General features: G+C 39.5%; 3 protein-coding genes across 3 annotated transcripts; all 3 read left to right on the top strand.

Annotated features, from left to right (window-relative positions):
• The first annotated feature begins 600 nt into the window (after positions 1-600).
• LOC119909164 (solute carrier family 22 member 2-like) lies at positions 601-11,831 on the top strand. Its single transcript, XM_038727259.1, has 11 exons — positions 601-1,408; positions 4,204-4,307; positions 4,531-4,685; positions 4,812-4,980; positions 6,838-6,952; positions 7,347-7,447; positions 8,080-8,294; positions 8,392-8,500; positions 10,439-10,551; positions 10,926-11,025; positions 11,580-11,831. Exons 1-11 carry the CDS (start codon positions 1,007-1,009, stop codon positions 11,671-11,673), a joined length of 1,677 nt encoding a protein of 558 aa, XP_038583187.1. The 5' UTR covers positions 601-1,006; the 3' UTR covers positions 11,674-11,831.
• A 2,465-nt stretch (positions 11,832-14,296) lies between these two features.
• On the top strand, positions 14,297-18,928 carry LOC119909232 (solute carrier family 22 member 1-like). The gene is made up of 4 exons (XM_038727338.1): positions 14,297-14,678; positions 15,524-15,571; positions 15,712-16,196; positions 18,850-18,928. Exons 1-3 carry the CDS (start codon positions 14,325-14,327, stop codon positions 16,156-16,158), a joined length of 849 nt encoding a protein of 282 aa, XP_038583266.1. The 5' UTR covers positions 14,297-14,324; the 3' UTR covers positions 16,159-16,196; positions 18,850-18,928.
• Positions 16,859-24,412, top strand: LOC119909231 (solute carrier family 22 member 2-like). Its single transcript, XM_038727337.1, has 12 exons — positions 16,859-17,332; positions 18,177-18,224; positions 18,365-18,468; positions 18,964-19,118; positions 19,790-19,958; positions 21,040-21,154; positions 21,329-21,429; positions 21,518-21,732; positions 22,815-22,923; positions 23,018-23,130; positions 23,544-23,643; positions 24,215-24,412. The coding sequence occupies exons 1-12, from the start codon at positions 16,979-16,981 to the stop codon at positions 24,288-24,290; spliced, it is 1,659 nt and encodes a 552-aa protein (XP_038583265.1). The 5' UTR covers positions 16,859-16,978; the 3' UTR covers positions 24,291-24,412.

Raw genomic sequence — 24,412 nt, 5'->3', positions numbered from 1 at the left:
TGAGACTTAAAAGTGACTCGGCTTGGACTTAAATTACTTGAGACTTTATTTAGGTTTGTCTTTAGTTGAACGTGTTTAAAAGGACCTGAGACTTTGAATTTTCTGAAATGACTTGAGACTTGACCTCGACCTGTGTCAGGTGACTTTAGACTTGAATTTGACCTGTTTCAAAGGACACCAGATTTGACTTGGACTCAATTTGAGGAACTTGAGACTTGTCTTAAAGGATGCATGACTTGTCTTAGACTCATCTGGGAGGATTTAAGATTTGTCTTTCACTCATGTTGGTGAACTTGAGACTTGACTCTGACTTGTGTTGGACATATCTCTTATTATTTTAGACTTGAGTTAGACTTAAATAACTTGTGGGTGATCTACTATTTTCTACTAACTTTAGAATTAAACATGTAGAAGTGTTGGCTGTCCGTCCTACTTCCTGTAAAGGAAAAGTCTTTCATGACCATTCAAAGTTGTAGAAATAGAAACATGAGCTCTGCTGATCACAATTTGATCCCAAACTACAAATTTTTACCTTCTATGGAGAGAAAAAAATCAATTATTATTATATTATGTTTTACTATTTGTTGACTGATAGAAAAACGGGTCCAATTTTCATATTTCTCTCAGATCCTCATGATTCCCAGAGACTTTGTTAACTGATTGACAGCTTAACTGGCTGTGTGCACGTGTGCATGAAATGCAGGGACTGGCTGCAGGCCCATGTGTCTGCGTTTGTGTTATAAAACCCTGGAGACTTCCCACTAGGTTCACACATGTTCTGACGTCTGAAAAAATGAAACCAAACGTGTCTTAATGGTCCATTGCACTGCCTGTAAAGCAACAACATCTTTCTGTGGACCTTTGCTCTTGTTAGTTCCGATAAAAACCCAAAAGGACAGCCGTATCTGTGATCACTGTCAAGAGAGGCTCAGCATACACACCTGCAAAGCTGCAGGAACTTAGACACTGATTGAAATTAATTGTTTTTTGTTGTTTTTCTGCAACCATGACCAGTTTTGATGACATCTTGGAAGAAGCTGGGAACTTTGGCCGCTGTCAGAAGCGAATCTTCGCCCTGCTCTGTATGTTGTCATTTCCTTTTGCAGGTGTGTATGTCGGTATCGTGTTCCAGGGCTTCACCCCAGATCATTGGTGTCGGGACTCTGGGGTGGTGGAGATTAGGCAGGAGTGCGGCTGGAGCCTTGCAGACAGTCGCAGGCTGACGGTGCCGCTGGTCAACAACTCTGGAGTCTTGCAGCAGAGCAGCTGTGAGCAGTATGAGGTGGACTGGAACTCCACAACACTTACCTGTGACACACAAGAACTGAACCTCAGCAAAACTCCCAGAACTGCCTGCAAAGATGGCTGGGAGTACGACTATGAGGGACGACAGTCCTTTGTTACTGAGGTGAGTAACAAAGGAAAGAGTAAAATAAGTTAAAAAGAAGTAAGCAAATAAAATACAATCTAAACAATTCAAGACAAGTGAAACCTATGAAGTCAACAATATAATGTGAAGCATCTTGGATGAATGTAAATAAGAATAGCAACAGGTTACAGAAGTAACATTGTTCTCCCTAAGTGGTAATTCAACACATAAAACCATGTGTTGCATTTTTGGTCCCATCTAAACTTGTCATTTCAAGTGAATCCAGATAATTTACAGTTGGCCACACACTGTATGCGATGGCCAGATTGCCAGTCGGATTACAATCCTCCTTGGTTTTCCTGGGCTTTATGCAAATTAGAATTTGACTTACTTCATTTTAGAGAGAGTTGGTAATGCATCTAAAGGTGTTTGGTGACCGAATGGCCAAAGACTAACTTTTGCACTTTAACAATTTTCGTTACAACATTTGACAATAAACTAGCCACGTCAAAACTAACCCTTAACTTGTGCCTGGTGCACAACAGAGGATTTTCAAATCTCAAGAAAGCACACACACCAGACAATTCAGTCAAGACGCAGGACTACACACTTGGCGTTTATTAAGAGTGGCGATTTCGGGGACTTGGGATGTCATGGAAATTTGACTTCAGACATAAACAAACATGGAGGCAGACTGTCTTTGTCAATTAGTCACACTTGTGTGTGCTATGTTTTGCACAGAAAAAAACTAAAGAGAATAAAACTGTGGATGAACCGAGGAACTGAGGGCTGAGAAGAGGGAATTAGCATGGTCCATACATTTTATAGCATGAGCAAATACACAATACGGTGGTGAAGCTTCCCGTTCAGCTCGCTCTCATTGGCTGTTGCGGGTTTCTAATTGGAGACACCCTGATTTCAAATCGAAAATATCAAACATGTTTGATATTATGAGGATCCTACCATCCAGTTGGTGACTTTAAGATTATGTCTGTAAACCCCTCACACTACAGGATCATTAGGGCCAGAAATCTGTTCCGACCAGCCTTGGCTCAGGAACACACCAGCGATTGTCATGAGGGGGAACAGGACCCAGAATCGGCCCAGTTATCCTCCAGTGTGCCAGTATAACACAAACACATGAATCGCATTTATGAAAAATGAAGGAGACATACCTTTTGAACTTTGGATGGAGCCAAGGTAACCCCTCATCATGTCTCCATACTTAACTTACAGACATGAGAGTGGTGTTGCTCTTCTTGTCGTGGCCGTTTTCATGACAAAGTCCAAGGCCACTATTCTGCAAGAAATCCATCCCAGGCTGACGCGTGTCCACCCATGTGTGTCCCCATATCCACACTCCAGGAGTACCCAATGTACCCAAAAATCCAGAGAAAGCGGCAAGAAAATTTTGATTGTACCTTTTTAATTTGGAGTATACAAAAAGGCTTGGTCCATTACCAGCCCAGTACAGTTCACCAAAAGTTACTCAAAAACATTTTGCCAAACACGGTCAAAAACTTGTTAGCATACAGGGCTCTTGCAGATCTCCCCTCCCTTCTCCCGTGTTACTTTTTTCCTACTGCCCATGCGCAGCAAAATTACTAACCCACCCAATCAACAGGTACAAAAACACAATATCAAAAACAAAAAGACATTCTGCATGACCCATGAACATACAGCAGGTGTTTAACAACAATTTAGCAAATACCATATATGCCAAAATGGCTCTTACACTTCTCATCTAAGTCTTGGCAGGAAAGCAAGGGCAGTTACACAAGTGTATTTCTCAAAGTCCCAGTTCATTGTGCCACATGCAAGAAAAATTTTGTAGTATCTTCCTCTTAGTTTTTTTCGTAAGAGTGTGCCATATCAGATTCAATGTGTGTAAATTAGGGGTTCTCCAACTTTTTCATGGGACCCCTAAATTGACCCCAATTTTATACGATTTTGTCCCAAGGAACCACATGTGACAGGATTTGTTCTTTTAGATGTTTTATTACAGATAGTGTAAAAAACTATGACCAAAATAGTCATATTCTGTCACTGTATTTCTTATTGATGGAGTTAAAGTGAAAATAAATTATTCCCCTTTTTGCTGGGGACTCCATGGAGCCCCATTTTGAGAACCACTGGTGTAAATTTCCCACTTAAACATGATGAATGCCTTCTGTGCATAATTGGGTGTGAATTGTAAATTAGCACAATTATCGCGCCAATAATTGGCTACCATATAAAGCTACGCGTCCTGCCCCGTGTGTTCGAGGAAGTGTTCATGGATGTAAATGACATCGAAGAGTAAAAAGAAGAACTTCAGGAGTTTGGAGACTCAAGTCCTGCTTTCAGAGAACCATAATGTAAAGTCTATCATTTTAAACCGCGTCAGCAGTGGAATTAAGGGGATAGGGTTGGATCGGTGTGTTTGTCTGTGGAGTTGCGGCTCTAACAAGTTTCACAGTTGCAGAAGCACAGTCCGTGGTAATCTAAACTGCGACAACAACCATTCATCTGTCTCTGCCAATATATCAGCCCACTGTCACTCTCTTCCAAGGGCCTGACTTGCTAAGGCATCTATAAGATTACACTTCAAGCTGACCTTGGGATACCAGCAACAACTTGCTCCTACTCCTACAACAGGTCTGGACCACTCCTAAATTGTGATCATGCCTAAGAGAAAATTCAAAATATTAGAAAATTGGTGATTGCGGCAAGTTCTTCTAAATTAGTTGCACAAGCCATTAGCTCAAAAACGTGGGGTATCAGAAATGTAGAATTTCAGGAAAAATATAAAGTGAGAAATTAATGTTGTGATTTATTTGTTATTGTTGCCCCAGTTTGACCTGGTGTGTTCAGATGGATGGTTGGTGGACATGTACCAGGCCACTCTAAACGTGGGCTTCCTGGTTGGAAGTATCGCTGTTGGCTACCTGGCCGACAGGTAAGTCTGTGTCTGACTGGTTAGTTTTTGTTTTACTGTTGGCGTGATGAGAATCCAGCTTTACTCATATCCATTGAATTGTCCTCCAGGTTTAATTTTAACTGCATATATATGATACAAAGCACATTACAATATTTTTACAAGTATAATTTGCAGTCCATTATTTTATTAAACAACCTAATGACTGATGTTGTCACTGTCTTGTTTGTTCTTATGTCCTCAGGTTTGGCAGGAAAATGAGCTTCCTGATGTCCAGCCTGTTTAATGTGATTGCAGGAATCCTGGTGGCCGTGGCTCCAAACTACATGTCTTTGCTGGTTTTCAGAACGCTCTACGGTTTTGGAGTGAAAGGAGGCTGGATGGCTGGATATGTGCTGAGTAAAAACAACATTTAACTTCACAGCTGGGAGTTTTACAATGTTAAAGAAACATTCCTATTCTTTGTTCTGTCTCTCGAACATTATTTAATATGTGTGAAATCTTTCTACTTCTTCTCTCTTTTAGTCACAGAGATTGTCGGGGTGGAGTTCAGACGCACAGTGGGAATCATTTATCAGATGTTCTTCAGTATTGGCATCCTCATCCTCCCTCTGCTCGCCTACTACATTACTGACTGGCGCTGGCTGCAGGTCGTCATCACCGTCCCCTACATCCTCTGCCTGTCTTACTACTGGTGAGAAACACTCGTTATGCTTTTGTTTTATGCTTCACATAAGAAGTGTATTCTTGAAATTGCACTGCAAGATTTTGAAAATTTAAAAGACAGAAAACACAAAAAAACATAACCCGACAACATCAGCATGTTATCCACCAGCTGTAACATTAAAATGCTGCTTACATGTTAAAGCATCAGTAATATTACTCCAATAAAATTAAATACAGTATATAATAATATAACTCTCTCAATGTACTTTTTCTTTAATACTTCAAGTACAATTTGCTGTTAATACTTTTGCACTTTTACTAAAGGGAAATTTGGAATATAGGACTTTTAAAATATATGAGTGCTTCTTCCACCACTGTCGGTCAGCCAGAAGGAAACAATGCTGCACTGTGTTTGGAAATGGATAAATAATTATTCTAGTTTGTTTCTTCAGCATTTTAGTATGTTATCACTTGACACTACCAACTGTTATGTCCCTTTCAAACTCTGTTCATAGATTGTGATCGCTCTGATCAATTACTAATTTAAGGATAATTCGTTGAATGGAAGGTAACATGTCTGTGATTTAGTACTTTATTTTACAGTCCCCATTTGGCATTCATAATAGGTACATAGACACTTTTTTGTTGCACACCATAAGGTAGCAGATGGACATATGTATGGCAGATGTTAAGTGTTTATTAATGTGTTTGTCAAAATGTATACCTTCTCTGCAGAAACAGCTAATGAATGATAACACAGTATAGTGCAGCTGTAATCTAAATATGATTACATATAAACAAATGCCTACAGTGTGTTATAAAACACAGAATAACGGCTTATAAAAATCCTTCACAGGTTTGTTTGAAACTGTTATAAACATGTTTAAACTCATTAAGTTTACATTAAGTTTACATGAGCTTCAGAATTTTCTTTCATTTGACAAATTAAGCATTAACTAGATCTCTTCAGAAGCTTTCAGCTGCATCTTGAGGCTGGAGTGGACGGAGTTCATATAAAAAAATTATATATTCTATATGGAATACAAATGTGTTCCTGTCAGTCATTCATTGTCTGTTTATACACCACTTACAGAGTTATAGTTAAAAAAATCCTCCTCATACTGGCTTACAGCTACATTATGGTGTGTAAACCATTCATTTATTGTTTATATGCTACTTAAAAATCTTCAAAGGGGGTGGGGGCTCTGCAGTCTGGTGGTGCAGTAGCAACTTCTATATCTCTTCCCAGAAGGCAGCAGGGTGAACAGGCTGTGGCTGGGTGTGTACTGTCCTTTAGTATCCTTTGGGCTCTGTGTAGGCACCTCACCTCACCAACATCACTGACGCTCAGGAGATGGGTACCAATGAACTTCTCAGCAGTTTTAATCACCCGCTGCAGAGCCCTCCGGTCCTGGGCCGTGCACATCCCCCATGCCAGTTTGTGATGTTTCCAGTCAGGATGCTTTCTGTTGCTTTCTGTAAAAGCTGACAAGAACTGGGCACGGGAATTTGGCCTTTTGTCTATACTGTCCATACTGTATCTGACACCAGAAATACTGAAATATGAACTATTATGATCCCGCATGTTGTGTGATGTGGCTTCGCTTTATTAGTGCAGCTTTAACACTGCTTTTTGATCAAAGACTACAAAAGTATGATGACTTAGATTTTTTCTTAATTTCTGTCTAATTGCACCTTAAAAATATGTTAAAACCTTGTTGTGTATATGAAGAAGTGTTTGCATTAGTCACCAAAATCAGCACACTCCAGAATTTTTCACCACAAGGAACAATTAATTACAAGATCTCTTTTTAAATTATTGATAAACTCATATTGTTTTTATCCACCTTGAAAACAAGAAAACAAGAACGCTTTGTATTTGCAGGTTTATCCCAGAGTCTCCAAGATGGCTTCTTTCTCAGAACAAAAGGTCCAAAGCTGTGGAGATCACTGAGGCCATGGCCAAAGAGAACAAGAAGACTCTGTCAAAGAATATCGAGGTAGCTGCCGTTTTAGCAAAGACAAAACTCACGTTGACACCACATCAAACTGTGTCCAGTCAGTGCCTTAACTCTGCTTCATGTAGATATACGACACTTTACCCGTCAGCTGATTACATTCAATTAATCAGGTGTCAGTTGTTGCTTTTTTATGTTGTTTTCATGCTTCATGTCGCAGAAGATGCTGCTTATATATACAGTGTTCTAGTTTTTAGCTTTTAAGCTTTTCAAAATAATATAAATGAATTACTGTTTACCTATGTAATAATTTTATGCCTTATATCTCAGTAATAGCTATTTAAATTTAAATATACTGCAGAATCAAAGCTTTTTAAGTATTTGAAAAATAAGAGTGCATATATGGAAATGTAAAAGTGTGTGTTTGATCCTGCAGACTCTGGCAGATGATAATGCAGACTCCAACACTGCCTCTTTCATGGACCTGATCAGAACTCCAAAAATGAGAAAACACACTTTCATTCTCAGCTTCAACTGGTGAGTTTGTGGCGTTTTGTAGTTAGAAGTAATCATTTATATGTTACATAGGTTGTTTTTTGTTTTTTCAAACTTGAGTTATTGTAATATATAACTGAAACTACAGCAGTGGAAATTAAATAAACCACCTGAAGCTCACTTTTTAGGGTGATTCCGTGTCAAATCTTTTCTTTACATTGTAGATTTAGTTGTCATTTTCGCCCCCTAAAGAAACGTCTTATATGTTTGAAGATAATGAACCCTGAAAATGGCTTTCTGTCTTACTCCTAGAGCCTTGTTTGGTAGGGGCACAGACAACACATGTACAACACATCCAAATGATTGAAAGGTACACAGGCAGATGTCACATTTTTCATTACTGGCACTTGAAAATGGTAGAAAAGTGCTTCCTACAGCATTTTGTTAGCAAAATTGACAACATTCCTAGTACAGGATGACCAATTAGTAAAAAGCTGTTGATAACTGTTTTAGATTAGGTTCACTTTTAAGTTTCTTAACACTTTCTTAATCCTAAATCAAACAAACTGGAATGGAAATAACATAAGAAGTCTCTTCATTTAGGAATTTTAACTCTTTTCATTTAATGATCCATCTTTGGAGCATACACACCATTCTGCCTCGGTCTCTTCCAGGTTCACCAGTGCTGTGGTCTACCAGGGTTTGATCATGAGGCTGGGTATTCTTGGAGGAAATATCTACGTTGACTTCCTCATCTCTGGCTTGGTGGAGTTCCCTGCTGCCTTACTCATAATCTTCACCATTGAGCGCATCGGCAGACGCATTCCGTTTGCCTGCGCCAACATCGTAGCTGGAGCCTCCTGCTTCATCACTGCCTTCATTCCTGACAGTAAGTCCTAAGCGACAGGTGGAGATGGGGAACATTCAGATGTCATTAGATCATAATTTCCTGGCTCTCTAAAATTCATTCCTCTCTGTCCTTTAAGGCATGTTCTGGTTTAAGACGGTGGTGGCCTGCCTCGGTCGGCTGGGTATCACCATGACCTTTGAGATGGTGGTGTTTGTTAACACTGAGCTCTACCCAACGTTTGTCAGGTGAAATGTACAAACTGTACACACTCTTAGTTGTTTGTTTAGGAAGATGCGCTTGTGATTTATCGATTTGTCATTGAGCTCTTGTTTAAACAAAAGTTGAAAAACACTTACTGTGAGCTGCTTTGGACTAAAGTGCCAAATAAATATCTAAAAAAGCCTATTTTTCACTACCACACCCAGCTCACTGATAAATGTGGTAAATTGCTGCTCAGATTCCTGCAGACTGACTCATTTACATGGTGGCTATTTGCTGCTCAACAGCCTTAATTTTAAGCCTCAGTTAGTTGTACTGAGCCTCTGCACACCCTGTGAATTTCCCACAGACCATCACTCTGATGAACAGTTAAATCATATAGTGTCAGTAACACTGTAAAGGTTTAAACATCCAATTACCCTCAAATGATAAACTATATATTTACAGTTTAAAAAACACATTGTCAAATATAAATCCTGCACTGTATGTGAAAAAGAAGAAGATGAAGAAGATATAATTTATTTAATCCCGCGACAGCAAAGTCAATGTTTTCACTGTGTTATTATGTTAGTATTTACACACCCATAGCATAGACCCATAGCAACACACGGAGAGATGTCAGAGTTAGGGGGCCCCAAGCAATTGGGGGTTCAGGGGCTTGCTCAAGGCTTCCTTCCGCAGTGCCTAGGAGGTGAACTGGCACCTACCAGGCTACCAGTCCACACTCTGCAACTCTGGTCTGAGCTGGATTTGGACCGGCGACCCTACGGTTCCCAGCCTAATCCTTACAGACTGAGCTACTGCCGCGCCATAAATACATGTATTTACTGTTCGGAACCACCCACTTGTGTACATTCAATATTTACTTATTTCCACTATTTGTATTGTTTACAATTTACACACTTGTATGTAGTTGGTCATTGTTGCTTTTTATATATATTTATATACGTCCATTTAATTTTTCCCTATCTTTGTTTAACTTTATTGTCTACAGAAGCCCTAAGCGGGACTCATTTACTCATTTGGCAGACGCTTTTATCCAAAGCGACTTACATTTGAGGAACAACATACAAGCATCAACAGAGCATCAAATACAGATCTACAACTGACAATACATACTAGTAAGAGCAGCAATAAGTACTAGTAAGAGCTCATAGTACATATCACATCAATGGGGTAAATACCTAGGGAAAGAAGTAAGAGTTAACAAAAAGTGCAATCAATCAATACAAGATCATTGTAGGGGATAGAAGAAGAAGAGCACAGGACGTGCATGTTAGAGGTTAGGAGTTAGAGGTGTTATAAAACATTTGACTCATAGTCAAAAGGTGGATTCCCCTGAATCTTCTCATAACTGCTTTGTTGAAGTGGATAATAAAAAACACACAAAAGAAGTAAAGCGGGAATTGAACACACAGTCTTTTGATTTTGTGTCCTAGGCTCTATCAACCAACCTAACCAGAATTTTTTTTTATTATCCTAAAGAAACACACCATGCGACCCCTGTATTCAGTAATTGTTTATCTCGAGATCATGAGAAAATTGTTCCATTATCACGGGAAAACGGAGGAAAAGAATATTTGAATGGATGGCCGCCTAGGGCCTCCGTAGGTGTCCTTGCTTTTAGCTCTTTCTCTATTTATACTGGAACGGTGTGTAACGTTGAGAGGAATGACAAAACCGGAAAATTCTTCGTGTGTGTGCAGTTGGCCAAAAAGGTTGATTCTGATTCTGAAAAATGCTAGCGTAGTAAAAATACACCACCCTACAAAATGTTAGCATGTAGGCCTACATTTCATCAGTTATCAAGTTATCATGCTGAGACTGAGTGTGACTTTTAGCTTGTTAACAAAACAATAACAATAAAAAATGCATCTCGACTGTCACAAGAGTCCATATTTAGAAAAGTAAATAAATTGGATGTGCATATTATCACTTTGAAATAAAGTTTTTCTTCTGTCTAGGAACCTGGGAGTGTCAGTTTGTTCCACTCTGTGTGATGTTGGAGGCATCATTGCTCCCTTCCTGCTCTACAGACTGGCTGCCATCTGGCTGGAGCTGCCCCTCATCATTTTTGGTTGGTTGTATTTAATTATGGAGTGACAACATTTGTTGCAATCTGTCTGAAAGTATTAGAAAATGTAGTTTTTGCTGTGTTAGGGGTGAAAAATTATCCACAAACGCACTCCAGATAGGAATTAAAATCACTGACCAGCACAGGTAACATTATAATCACCTCACCTCCCGTAGAGAAATAAATTCATTCATTCTGCTTTTCATCATTTTACATACTACTGGAGAACCAGTTTTTATACAGGCCCAGTAGATTGGAAGTGAGTGGAATGGTGATGGAAAAGATAATTCACATTTCAGTGCCAGATGTGATTAAACTGCATCACCTGTTAAAAAGTGAATGTATTATTTATGTTAAGAATATGCTGTGCTGTGCAGGGTGTCTGGCTTTCCTGGCTGGTGGTTTGGTGCTGCTGCTTCCTGAGACCAGAGGTGTGCCGCTGCCCGACACTATCGATGACGTCGAGTTCCCAGAAAGGTGAGTATCCACCGCTGAAAAAAGGAATAATTAAGTTATTTTATTTGACACCATTTTGGCACAAACCAAGGTATGTTTGTGGTTTTGTGTCTATGTAGTGGATGTATAGGTAGATGTGTGTGTATACATATTATGAATGCACTTCTCTTATATTATGTTGAAGATGCTGTCATATGTTTCTCAATGAGATATATTATTTTAGGGCTGCGACTAAGTATTATTTTTATTCTCCATTGATCTGTTTTCTTGATTAATCGATTCATCATTTTGTCTACAAAATGTCAGAAAATTTTGAAAAATGCTTGTTCTAATTCCCCACAGTCCACCCAAAAGTATTCAGTTTACTATCATGTGCGACAAAGAAAAGAAGCATATTCTCACATTTGGGAAGCTGGAACCTGCAGATGTTATAAATTCTAACTTAAATAATGACTAAAACAATGAATCCATTATTGAAATAGTTGCCAATAATGCTGTTGATCGACAAATGGACTACTTGTTGCAGCAGTTCTACATACTTAACTTACATCATGTCATTTTGCGTGTGTGTTCAGAGTGAAGGAGAAAGCTGCACAGAAGAACCAACAGCTGGCCGACTTGCTGCTCAACAACGACGTATCGACCAACAAAGATCCAGCGACTGATTAATCTCCTTCTGTGACCAAAGTATTTATTTATGTTGTTTAACAGTGTTTCTTGTGGATACAGTCGCCTGCAAAAGTATTGGAACGGTAAGGCAATGTCCTTTGTTTTTGTTGTTCACACAGACATTTGGGTTTAAGATCAAAAGAAGAGTATGAGACAAGAGTTCAGAATTTCAGCTGTTATTTCCTGGTATTCACATCTAGATGTGTTAAACAACTATGGACATATCACCGTTTGTTTGAACCCACCCATTTTTCAAGTGAGCAAAACTATTGGAACATGTGACTGACAGATGTTTCTTGTTGCCCAGGTGTTTTTTAGGTTGATTGTCCAAACATTAAATAGCTCTGCATGACTAGTCTAAGTTTTCATCTTTGGTTCAAACCTATAAAGACTGCATTTCCTGTTAAAGAGGATAAACCAACATGGAGACCAGAGAGCTGTCTGTGGGAGAAAAGAAGGAAAATCTCTCTCTGACTCAGAGAGCAGAAATATAGAGGCCACACCACAAGATGCAAACCACTCATCAGCAGGAAGAATTGGGAAGGCCAGATTGAAATTTGCAAAGAAGTACAGAGATGAGCCTCAAAAGACTGATGAGACCAAGATTAATCTCTACCAAAGTGATGGAAAGGCCAAATTGTGGAGAAAGAAAGGAACTGCTTATGATCCGAAGCATACAAGCTCTTCTGTGAAGCATGGTGGAGGTGATGTCATGGCCTGGGCGTGCATGGCTGCTTTTGTCTGCCAGTTTACGGAGAAATGCATTGAAACTAATCGGGAGGAAGTTTATCATGCAGCAGTACAATGACCCAAAGCACACTGCCAACAAAACAAAGGACTTCATCAGGGGGAAAAGTGGAAGGTTTTAGATTGACCAAGTCAATCACCTGACCTTAACCCAATAGAGCTGCATTTCGCTTCCTTAAGAGGAGACTGAAGGGAGAAACACCTCGAAACAAACAAGAACTGAAAGAAGCTGCAGTAAAAGCCTGGAATAGCATCACAAATGAAGAATGCAACAGTTTGGTGATGTCGATGGGTCGCAGGCTTGAGGCAGTTATTGCAAGCAAGGGTTATGCCACCAAATATTAAATGTTATTTACTTTAAGATTATTTGTTCCATTACTTTTGCTCTCCTAAGAAGCTGTGGTCTGATACAAACGGTGATATGTCCATAGTTGTTTAACACATCTAGATGTGAACACCAGGAAAATAACAGCTGAACTCTTGTCTCATACTCATCTTTTGATCTTAAACCCAAATGTCTTCAGTGAACAACAAAAACAAAGGAATTTGCCTTACTGTTCCAATACTTTTGGAGGCGACTGTATATCAGGTACCTACTTTTGTTTTTTGACTGTGTAGTCTGCTATACAAAAGATTTCTATATATGTCTGAGACCTTTATCACCGACAGAGAGCGTCTGTGATGATTGATGTTGAATGACTTATTGAAATTTTTGTATTTTTAAGAGATTGTTTCGTGAACTCATGTGCCATCAAGTTATTATATTGTCAGAATTATTACAGAGCTACATTATTAAAGAGGTTTCTTGTAACACAACTTGGGCTCCAAGTGATGATTTAAAGTTGTAACCTTCAAGATTTTAGTAGTTGGGTGATTTGCTGAGAGGAAAGAAGGGGAAAAAAAACAATGTTCTGATACAAACTTGTAATTATTTTCTAGACCTCTCAAATTTTTTTGTGATATATTGAATAAGTTTACCTCTTTGGGCCTCAAATTGTCTTTTAAATGAAACCATGTCAACTCATAGACATCTGAAATGCCATAAAGGGCCCCACTGTCTCCACTGTCACTGTCTCAAGCCCAAAACTTTGGGATCCACTGGTTTTATCTTTAACAATGTATTATATTTTTTAAGCTTATACATGCATTTTATGGTAAATCTAATTTGAACAGTAACTAGTAACTAAAGTAGCCAAATAAATGTAATGAGTAAAAAATACAATCTGAAGTGTATTGGAGTGTAAAGTAGCATAAAAAGGAAATACTAAAGTAAAAGTAAAATGCCAAAATTGTACTTTCCACCACTGGATAATGTAGACAACAAAAAAATCATTAAAAATTCTGGGATTACTGAACTGTGGAGTGACCACAGTGTGAGTGTAAGTTACTTCACAGTCCTCTGCAACGGTTTAAAGTCACCCCTTTATATTTACGCATATTTATTATTTGCTCTTGTGTGATTACAGCATCTATGTGATTCTTAAGTTTTTGTTTGTAGGAAAATTAGATAATCCTGGAGCACTACTGTTTACTGCTGTGTCTTTTTTTTTATTCTGCCACTAGAAGTCACACCATGCAGAAATTTTCAAATGCTACGCACATGAGCTTCAAGAGTGTGCAGTTCACTGAACGCCATGCCAATGCTGCATTGAACACCGTTGCCTTTATAAAAAAAAGACAACCATCTGTTGCCTGTGATACAGTTGGTACAGCTTGAAGTGTGCTACCAGCGTTTCACAACACAAATGTATGCACAATCACTAACGAGAATTAGTTTTGCCCAGTTCAGGTTCATTCGCTGATAACGTGTAACAGTAACATGTTTTCACCTTCAATGCAGCTTTTTTTTACAAAAATTTGAAGTGTTTTTTGACTGAACACCAAGCACTTGGATCGCCGTAGTGATGACGACCTTTGATGACCTCCTGGAGGAGGCTGGCACTTTCGGACGCTGTCAGAGGCGTGTCTTTGCCCTGCTCTGTCTGTTGTCATTGCCTTTTGCAGGTGTGTACGTTGGTATCGTCTTCCAGGGTTTCACCCCAGATCACTGGTGTTGGGACTCTGCAGTAGTGGAGAGGAGGCAGGCGTGCGGCTGGAGCCTGGCAGACGGTCGCAGGCTGACGGTGCCGCTGGTCAACAACTCTGGAGTGCTGCAGCAGAGCAGCTGTGAGCAGTACGAGGTGGACTGGAACACCACAACGCTCACCTGTGACACACAAGAACTAAATCTGACTGAGGCTCCAGTTACCACATGCAAGGTGAGATCTCTGAGACTGGTGTAAGCAGATGCTGTGAGATTATTTGATTATGTAATTGTGTATTCTAGAAAGCTTTCAGTTGTCTTAGTGGATTGTTTGTTCCAAATTTAAGTGTTCTAGGCGACAGATCTCAGGGATCTCACCAAAAATATCAAAATTGTTACATTAATGATTACAGTTTCCTGAAGTAATTAGGTATTGGAAACAATTAAAGGAATAGTTTGGCATTTCGGGAAACACTTACAAACAAATTTAACAAAGTTAGATGAGAGGATTGAGATGCAATGAGAAATCGGGGCAAACAGCCTGGATCTGTCCAAATGTAACAATAATTAACACATTATTTCTTGTTTCTGTCCAAAAATGGAAGTGAAAAACAAGAATTTGGCATTGTGCGGTGTGGGTTATGTGCCAGACCATTTCTTGTCTCAGAGCAGTTGCCAGACAACCAGTGGAGACTCCGGGAAGTTAATACTCTGCCAAATAAAATGCCTGACGCATAACCCCACGTGAATCTGCTAATTATAATTTTTAAACTTCAGTTTTCCGACAGACTAAAAATAAATAAATATGACACGTTAATGAGTGAGATTTACAGGTGCTCATGGGCTGATTTTGTTGCCATTGGACTGAGCAAGGATAGCTGTTTCCTGTTTACAGTCTCTGTGCTAAGCTAAGCTAACCAGCTGCTGGGCACATCTTCATATTGACTATACAGATAAGAGGGTTTATCGGTCTTATCTAACGCTCCACCAGAATGCGATTAAGCATTTTAAGTATGGGATTCATAATAAAAGTGATCAAATGAATGTGTGCAATGGTTTGTTTTTGTTTTTGTCTTTAAGAATGGCTGGGAGTATCAGTATGAAGGCAGGAAGTCCTTTGTCACAGAGGTGAGAAGAGACATTTCTCAGTGCTCCTCAGTTAAATCAATGATCAAATTGTGCACATATTGTAGGTCAAATCAGTAAATATATTTTACACGACAACTTCCTGTATGTAGACATTTAATCATTTTCCTTTTTGGTCTCAGTTTAACCTGGTGTGTTCAGATGGATGGCTGGTGGACATGTACCAGTCCACGCTCAATGTGGGCTTCCTCATTGGCAGCTTTGCTTTTGGTTACTTTGCTGACAGGCGAGTCATTTCTTCTGACCACCTAGGTTTCCATTTTGGCCACAATTATACCTTCATCAGTAGTAGCTTCACCTGCAGTTTGCAGAATGCTATACCCACTGTAAGAAAATGGGTCAGGTTGGTGGACAAGTCTAGATTTAAACAAACATGCCTCATTAGAGTTGCTGGATTAGTATTTATTCAAGTATTGCTAGTTTACTGTAAACAAATGAGTTGCCTTTATCACATGCTACTGGTTCTGCTGACCATATTTCCCATGAACCACATTGCTTCCCGTCACCCTGTCCCTTCTTCAGCATCAGTACTGACTTCACTGACGTGCTCTCTCTGTTCTGTATGTTAAAGCTTTCCATCATCTTTTCGATGAATCTAACACAAAAGGAAGAGAACTCTTGTGTGAAGTCATACAACCAACCAACCAGTTCTACTTCCACTCATGGATCTGTTTTTCTTTTTTAGTGATATATATTAAGTTTCCAGTGTTCTTGTCAGTCACAGATATCGTTGGAGTTGAGTACAGAAGGATGGTGGGCACGTTTGTACCAGATGTTCTTCAGTGTCGGCATCCTCATCCTCCCTCTGCTCGCCTACTTCATCACTGACTGGCGGTGGCTGCGGGTCGTCATCACTGCACCCTACGAAAATTAGATAATCCTGGAGCACTACTCTTTACTGCTGTGTCTTTTTTTTATTCTGCCACTAGAAGTCACACCATGCAGAATTTTTCAAATGCTACACACATGAGCTTCAAGAGTGTGCAGTTCACTGAACGCCATGCCAATGCTGCATTGAACACCGTTGCCTTTATAAAAAAAAAACAGACAACCATCTGTTGCCTGTGATACAGTTGGTACAGCTTGAAGTGTGCCACCAGCGTTTCACAACACAAATGTATGCACAATCACTAACGAGAATTTGTTTTGGCTTGTGCCCAGTTCAGGTTCATTCGCTGATAACGTGTAACAGTAACATGTTTTCACCTTCAATGCAGCTTTTTTTTCACAAGCCTTTTTGGACTTTAGCTCCAGATCGACCTGGTTAGTGAGGAGGAGTATGAAGCCTCCAAATCTGACTACTGACATTTCACTCCATTCTGTATGCTGAACAGTACAAAATTTGAAGTGTTTTTTGACTGAACACCAAGCACTTGGATCGCAGTAGTGATGACGACCTTTGATGACCTCCTGGAGGAGGCTGGCACTTTCGGACGCTGTCAGAGGCGTGTCTTTGCCCTGCTCTGTCTGTTGTCATTGCCTTTTGCAGGTGTGTACGTTGGTATCGTCTTCCAGGGTTTCACCCCAGATCACTGGTGTTGGGACTCTGCAGTAGTGGAGAGGAGGCAGGCGTGCGGCTGGAGCCTGGCAGACGGTCGCAGGCTGACGGTGCCGCTGGTCAACAACTCTGGAGTGCTGCAGCAGAGCAGCTGTGAGCAGTACGAGGTGGACTGGAACACCACAACGCTCACCTGTGACACACAAGAACTAAATCTGACTGAGGCTCCAGTTACCACATGCAAGGTGAGATCTCTGAGACTGGTGTAAGCAGATGCTGTGAGATTATTTGATTATGTAATTGTGTATTCTAGAAAGCTTTCAGTTGTCTTAGTGGATTGTTTGTTCCAAATTTAAGTGTTCTAGGCGACAGATCTCAGGGATCTCACCAAAAATATCAAAACTGTTACATTAATGATTACAGTTTCCTGAAGTAATTAGGTATTGGAAACAATTAAAGGAATAGTTTGGCATTTCGGGAAACACTTACAAACAAATTAACAAAGTTAGATGAGAGGATTGAGATGCAATGAGAAATCGGGGCAAACAGCCTGGATCTGTCCAAATGTAACAATAATTAACACATTATTTCTTGTTTCTGTCCAAAAATGGAAGTGAAAAACAAGAATTTGGCATTGTGCGGTGTGGGTTATGTGCCAGACTATTTCTTGTCTCAGAGCAGTTGCCAGACAACCAGTGGAGACTCCGGGAAGTTAATACTCTGCCAAATAAAATGCCTGACGCATAACCCCACGTGAATCTGCTAATTATAATTTTTACACTTCAGTTTTCCGACAGACTAAAAATAAATAAATATGACACGTTAATGAGTGAGATTTACAGGTGCTCATGGGCGGATTTTGTTGCCATTGGACTGAGCAAGGATAGCTGTTTCCTGTTTACAGTCTCTGTGCTAAGCTAAGCTAACCAGCTGCTGGGCACATCTTCATATTGACTATACAGATAAGAGGGTTTATCGGTCTTATCTAACGCTCCACCAGAATGCGATTAAGCATTTTAAGTATTGGATTCATAATAAAAGTGATCAAATGAATGTGTGCAATGGTTTGTTTTTGTTTTTGTCTTTAAGAACGGCTGGGAGTATCAGTATGAAGGCAGGAAGTCCTTTGTCACAGAGGTGAGAAGAGACATTTCTCAGTGCTCCTCAGTTAAATAAATGATCAAATTGTGCACATATTGTAGGTCAAATCAGTAAATATATTTTACACGACAACTTCCTGTATGTAGACATTTAATCATTTTCCTTTTTGGTCTCAGTTTAACCTGGTGTGTTCAGATGGATGGCTGGTGGACATGTACCAGTCCACGCTCAATGTGGGCTTCCTCATTGGCAGCTTTGCTTTTGGTTACTTTGCTGACAGGCGAGTCATTTCTTCTGACCACCTAGGTTTCCATGTTGGCCACAATTATACCTTCATCAGTAGTAGCTTCACCTGCAGTTTGCAGAATGCTAGACCCACTGTAAGAAAATGGGTCAGGTTGGTGGACAAGTCTAGATTTAAACAAACATGCCTCATTAGAGTTGCTGGATTGGTATTTATTCAAGTATTGCTAGTTTACTGTAAACAAATGAGTTGCCTTTATTACATGCTACTGGTTTTGCTGACCATATTTCCCATGAACCACATTGCTTCCCGTCACCCTGTCCCTTCTTCAGCATCAGTACTGACTTCACTGACGTGCTCTCTCTGTTCTGTATGTTAAAGCTTTCCATCATCTTTTCGATGAATCTAACACAAAAGGAAGAGTTACCAAATTATTAGAACGTGGCAGTGTGATTTGTGAGCTGTAATGTAAAAGCTTTTCTTATTTTGAAAGGAATCTTTGTCTAATGTTACTTCTTTTTCTATCTTCAGGTTTGGCCGGAAGATCAGTTTCCTAATATCCAACGTACTAAATTTGATCTCAGGGATTGTGCTGGCTGTGGCTCCAAACTACATCTCCATCCTGGTGTTTAGGACCATCTTTGGTTTTGCAGTAAAAGGAGGCTGGATGACCTCATATGTGCTGCGTAATGATGACTTTCCATGTTTCTTCAAACAGATTTTCTTCTGAGGCATCTCAATAACATTTGCATTTATCTGACACTTTTGTCCAAAGTGACTTACAATTGCTATACATGTCAGAGGTCGCACGCCTCTGGAGCAGCTAGGAGTTAAGTGTCTTGCTCAGGGACACATTGGTCTCTCACACCAAAGGCATGCGTCTTATCCACTACACCATCACCACCCCCACCCCGATAACTACATCTATTATAACTAACTAACTTAATGATATAAACATGAACAGAACTCTTGTGTGAAGTCATACAACCAACGGTTCAGCTATAAATACTAAGATTTCACTTTCTAGTCCATGCTCTGTTTTGAAACATACACACAAAATAGTCGCCTAACCTCAGCCATACAAACACAGTAAACCAGACTATTTAACAATTTAGGGGACCCTACAGGGCACATTTTCTCCACTTAAAGGGCACCCTACAGGGTACTTCATCACATTTTCTCAACTGCAATGGTACCCTACATGGCACTTGATAATGTTTTCTCCAGTGGAAGTGGACTTTATCTTGTACATTAGGGTACTGTGGAGGTTACTGTTGAGTCCACCAGTTCTACTTCCACTCATGGATCTGTTTTTCTTTTTTAGTGATATATATTAAGTTTCCTGTGTTCTTGTCAGTCACAGAGATCGTTGGAGTTGAGTACAGAAGGATGGTGGGCACATTGTACCAGATGTTCTTCAGTGTCGGCATCCTCATCCTCCCTCTGCTCGCCTACTTCATCACTGACTGGCGGTGGCTGCAGGTCGTCATCACTGCACCCTACATGCTCTTCCTGACTTACTACTGGTAAGAAAGTTTATATTCTTGTTTCCACTTTGTATCTGTTCAGGAAGGAGTTCCATTTTGTTATTTATATCTTTGTTGAAATACTTTTCAAAAAAGCAAGTCATGAAGGAAGAGCACATGCTTCAATATTCAGTAACAGTCCGAGAATGGACCCCTGTGGGAACCCACAAAGTAGTCTGCCTTTGTTGGAATAGCATCCATTAACACAAACAAACTGTCTTCTGTTTGAGACATAGAATTTGAAAATAGACTGCTTAATCTGTTTAACAAGGAATGAAGAAATGTTATCATGCCCAGCTGAAGTTTTGTTGTGTTTTTAGTTCATCAATAATAATTATTTGTTGAAAATCAGGAGGCTTAAAAAAAGAAATAGTACGATTTTTGAGCTATATCAAATGAATTGTTAAAAGAATTGTCACCTTCATAAAAGATTGAAGGTAATTCTGGGTGAGTCTTATCTCTATGCAGCAACTGATTTATTACTTTCCATGTGGTTTTAGAATCATTTGAACACCTCTTAAATTATTCACAGAAATAATTCTTTTTTGCAGATCTAATGTAATGAGTATAATGATTTCTAAAAGTTTTATTAAGCACCATGGGTAAGGGGTGTAGGATTTGGTTTTGCTGTGACTAATCATTAAGATACTGTACTTTGTTGTTCCACTCCCACACCTACATATGTAAATGTTAGATGCATCCACCAAAATCAGAAATTTTGTGGCTGCTTTTTGCAGTATATATCTATTACTGCTCATTATTAAACAGGTTTCCTGCTCAAACTTGTGTCTCTGAACCACTGCCAGCCTCTAGCAGTTTGTCTTACACGCCTGGTAGCCTGTAAGGGTTAAGGCACTAACCAAGAACCACAACGTCTGGCCAGGGACTTGTTGCATGTCGTTCCCCAGCTCTCTCTTCACCCATTTCCTGTCATGTTTCAGCTGTTTAATAAAAGCAGAAAATATATATTTTGCATCCAGAAACACATTAAACTAATGTTATCTTGCTCAGATCGTCCATTACAAGCAGCTGTGTTGGTGAACAGTTGCTGGAAAAATGTCCAGGTTGTTTTGTGTCACAGGTTTATCCCAGAATCTCCAAGGTGGCTCATCTCTCAGAACAATTCTTCAAAAGCTTTGGAGATCGTTGAAGCTATGGCCAAGGAGAACAAGAAGAAACTCTCTAAGAAAGTTGAGGTGATTTAGACTCTGCAGTTGATGTAACATCTAAATTCTCCTAAAAGCAAACAACTACTTATTTTCAGAATCACGTGTCATTTCATGATCTGCTATGTCAAATCATTTGTACGTGAGGTCCTAATTTAATGTCATAACTGATTATTGATCATGAATCATGATTGTTTATTTCAGATGTTGAGTGATAATGAGGGTGATTTCACTTCTGCATCTTTGCTGGACCTGATCAGAACTCCAAATATGAGGAAACACACTTTCATCCTCATGTTCAACTGGTGGGGCTCATCTAAAATCACAGATTTGTAGGCCAAGCAAACCCCCAAATGTAGGAGATACTGATTCTTCTTGTTCCCATCTCTGCAGGTTCACCAGTGCTGTGGTTTATCAAGGCCTCATCATGCGTGTAGGGATAACAAGAGGAAATATCTACATTGACTTCCTCATCTCTGGTCTAGTGGAGTTCCCTGCTGCCTTCCTCATCCTCTTCACCATTGAACGTATCGGCCGGCGCCTACCCTTTGCCTCTGCCAACATTGTAGCTGGAGCCTCCTGCTTGATCACTGCCTTCATTCCTGACAGTGAGAAGAACTTCTTGTTCTTAGACCATGTCATTTAGGCTTTTACTTACTTCACCCCCAGAGTTCGTTCTTTACTTATTTACTATTTCATCTACAAGGATTGTTATAGCTGTAAAATTATATGATAAATATGTTTGTTTTGGTTTTATTTTGTCATAAATAACAATGGTTTCTTATACATTTTACACATCAAAGTCTGTTAACAAGTGTTGGGGAGAACTACTGCCTATGTGAAAAAAGAAAGTTGTATAGGGTGGTGGCGGGACAGTGGATAAGACATGTGCCTTTTGTGTGAGAGACCTGGGTTCAATTCACCAATGTGTCCCTGAGCAAGACACTTAACCCCTAGTTACTCTGGAGGCGTGCGGCCTCTGACAAAATAGCAAGTAAGTCGCTTTGGATAAAAGCATCGGCTAAATGTATAAAGCCTTTTTTGGCTCCAGACAGAGCTGTGAGAAATCTGAAAAATGGCCAGTGTTTATTCAGGCTGAACACTACGTTTGAAGTTATATTGTTGAGATAAAAAACAAAACAAAATAAGTGGATGTTGCGTTAGGAAGAAGTGAACTTACAAGACCTCTGTAGCTCCTCCTGTTTGAGGCTAGCAGCTCAGTAACATCAGCCGCTACACCTGAATGTTCAATTGAACTGCCAGCAGTCGGGTTGAATTGTGGGTAATGTAGGCACCATGTTAACTGACAAGGAAGAAGAATGCGTGGAATAAAAATCATGATGTCTCTGGTTTTGCTGCATCGATTTTGAGACAAAAAAAATTATAACTGTCCAGTTTCATCTACCAGAGGGTGACAAGAAAAATTGCCTGACATATCCAAGACCTCTCTAGGAAAATGTATCAAATTCCCTGACTTTGTCTGAAATCGAAAAAAAGGAAATTGTTAATTTGATGATACTGCATCAACTAATTCAATCCAGTAAATCTACAGTACAATCTTTAAGGCGTGATGTCCCATTCTTATTGATACAAGAATCATAATGAGAAAGACCTTCTGTATCATGGGTTCGTCTTAGCTTTCTAAATATGCACACAGTTCTGTAAATGCATATTTTTCTCTGTGCCTCAGGCATGTTCTGGTTTAAGACGGTGGTGGCCTGCGTCGGTCGGCTGGGTATCACCATGGCCTTTGAGATGGTGGTGTTTGTTAACACTGAGCTCTACCCAACATTTGTCAGGTGAGGTCAGAATGATCAACTCTTAGATGCATTATCTCTAAAATATAGAGTGTAATTGCAAAATGTAATGGTTAATTGGATTAACTACACAAAGGAACCTGGGAGTGTCAGTTTGTTCGACTCTGTGTGATGTTGGAGGCATCGTATCTCCATTCCTGCTCTACAGACTGGCTGTCGTCTGGCAGGAGCTGCCACTCATCATCTTTGGTAGGTTTCTGCCATGTTATTAATGAATACTGTGACAGTGTTTAAGCTGCTGTACACTGGTGGCCCAAGAAATCGTTCTGTGCATGTAATTAGTCCAGTGCTGTATTCAAGTGTCGAGGAAAGGATTAAGATGTAAGTGATGCAGCTTATAGGAATCCCTATAAGCTGCATAGGGATTCATTTAAAATCTTCAGCTGACATAACGTTTAGGTATTTATTTGGTTCATTATTCACCTTTTGTGTGAAGATGTCCAAGCAGTAACCACCAGGGTAGATGCACTGCACACTCTTACCTGTTGCAGTGCTACATATTGAGATAAGACAAAATCTTTATGGTGTAATATTGACTAGTGAAGCCCATAAGTTTGTACCAGCACTGTGATTCAGTGTTCTCCACATTGTGTTTCATACAGGAATAGTCGCGCTTATAGCTGGAGGTTTGGTGTTGTTGCTGCCTGAAACCAGAGGAGTTCCTCTCCCTGAGACCATTGATGATATTGAGTTTCCTAATAGGTGAGATATCGCTCCCAATTAAGTTGAATAGAATTCACTACACAGTATTTATTCTCATCCTCATTGTGATGGCTAATATGAAGGAAATGGCTGGTGGCCACAATTGCAATACCATCATATAAAAATGCTGCAATACAACTAAAAGTCTTGCATTCAAAAAGTAAAGTAATTTGGACTATTTTAGTGTTGAGTAGTTTCATATATAGCAACATGTCATATACGCTAATCAGATGTTTTGTGTGTTAGCTGTTAAATGTTATGTTGTAAAAACTGCAATAGTTTTCACTGAAGTTAGAATAGAAGAGTAGTACCTCAGAATTGTACTGAAGTACATGTATGGAGTTGCTTTCCCTGCCAAAACATGTTTATTATAGTTGTCATTTAATAAAGTAATTGATGCCTGGAGTAAAACTGCAAAGGAATTGTATATTCAAATGTGAGACATATTATCTGAATATAACAAATTCTTAATGATTGATTCAGTTGTGTCAGATTTAAATTCTTAATGCAATCTTAATGCAGGAAGTATTTTTATTTATTATTAATAGAATATGTATGTTCTTGATCCCAGGAAAAAGCAGGATGAAGTGGAGAACCAACAAATGAACAAACCTGACCTGACAAACAAGGAAACAACATCTTTGTGACTGTCTTTGTGTGCATGCATGTGTGTAGATTTTCCTCACTGTGATATAATTCACTGCCCTCTACTAACAAGGAAGTAAGTTTTTTTTAAAATACATTTTCTATAAAGCATGACTTACACATG

The sequence above is a fragment of the Micropterus salmoides genome, unplaced genomic scaffold, assembly GCF_014851395.1.
Source record: "Micropterus salmoides isolate LMB-PRFRI ecotype aquatic unplaced genomic scaffold, ASM1485139v1 Ms_hic_scaffold_18, whole genome shotgun sequence".
NCBI classification, from domain to species: domain Eukaryota; kingdom Metazoa; phylum Chordata; class Actinopteri; order Centrarchiformes; family Centrarchidae; genus Micropterus; species Micropterus salmoides.
The sequence above is the reverse complement of the archived record's forward strand: the minus strand, read 5'-3'. Positions and strand labels throughout refer to the sequence as shown.

Coding starts and splice junctions, on each gene's coding strand:
- LOC119909164 (XM_038727259.1), top strand. CDS start 1,007: ATGACCAGTTTTGATGACATCTTGGAAGAAGCTGGGAACTTTGGCCGC. Junction 4,686..4,811: donor GATGGCTGGATATGTGCTGA/GTAAAAACAACA, acceptor TCTCTCTTTTAG/TCACAGAGATTGTCGGGGTG. Junction 6,953..7,346: donor CTCTGTCAAAGAATATCGAG/GTAGCTGCCGTT, acceptor TTGATCCTGCAG/ACTCTGGCAGATGATAATGC.
- LOC119909232 (XM_038727338.1), top strand. CDS start 14,325: ATGACGACCTTTGATGACCTCCTGGAGGAGGCTGGCACTTTCGGACGC. Junction 14,679..15,523: donor CTCCAGTTACCACATGCAAG/GTGAGATCTCTG, acceptor TTTGTCTTTAAG/AATGGCTGGGAGTATCAGTA. Junction 15,572..15,711: donor GGAAGTCCTTTGTCACAGAG/GTGAGAAGAGAC, acceptor TTTTGGTCTCAG/TTTAACCTGGTGTGTTCAGA.
- LOC119909231 (XM_038727337.1), top strand. CDS start 16,979: ATGACGACCTTTGATGACCTCCTGGAGGAGGCTGGCACTTTCGGACGC. Junction 21,430..21,517: donor TTCATCCTCATGTTCAACTG/GTGGGGCTCATC, acceptor CCATCTCTGCAG/GTTCACCAGTGCTGTGGTTT. Junction 21,733..22,814: donor CACTGCCTTCATTCCTGACA/GTGAGAAGAACT, acceptor TCTGTGCCTCAG/GCATGTTCTGGTTTAAGACG.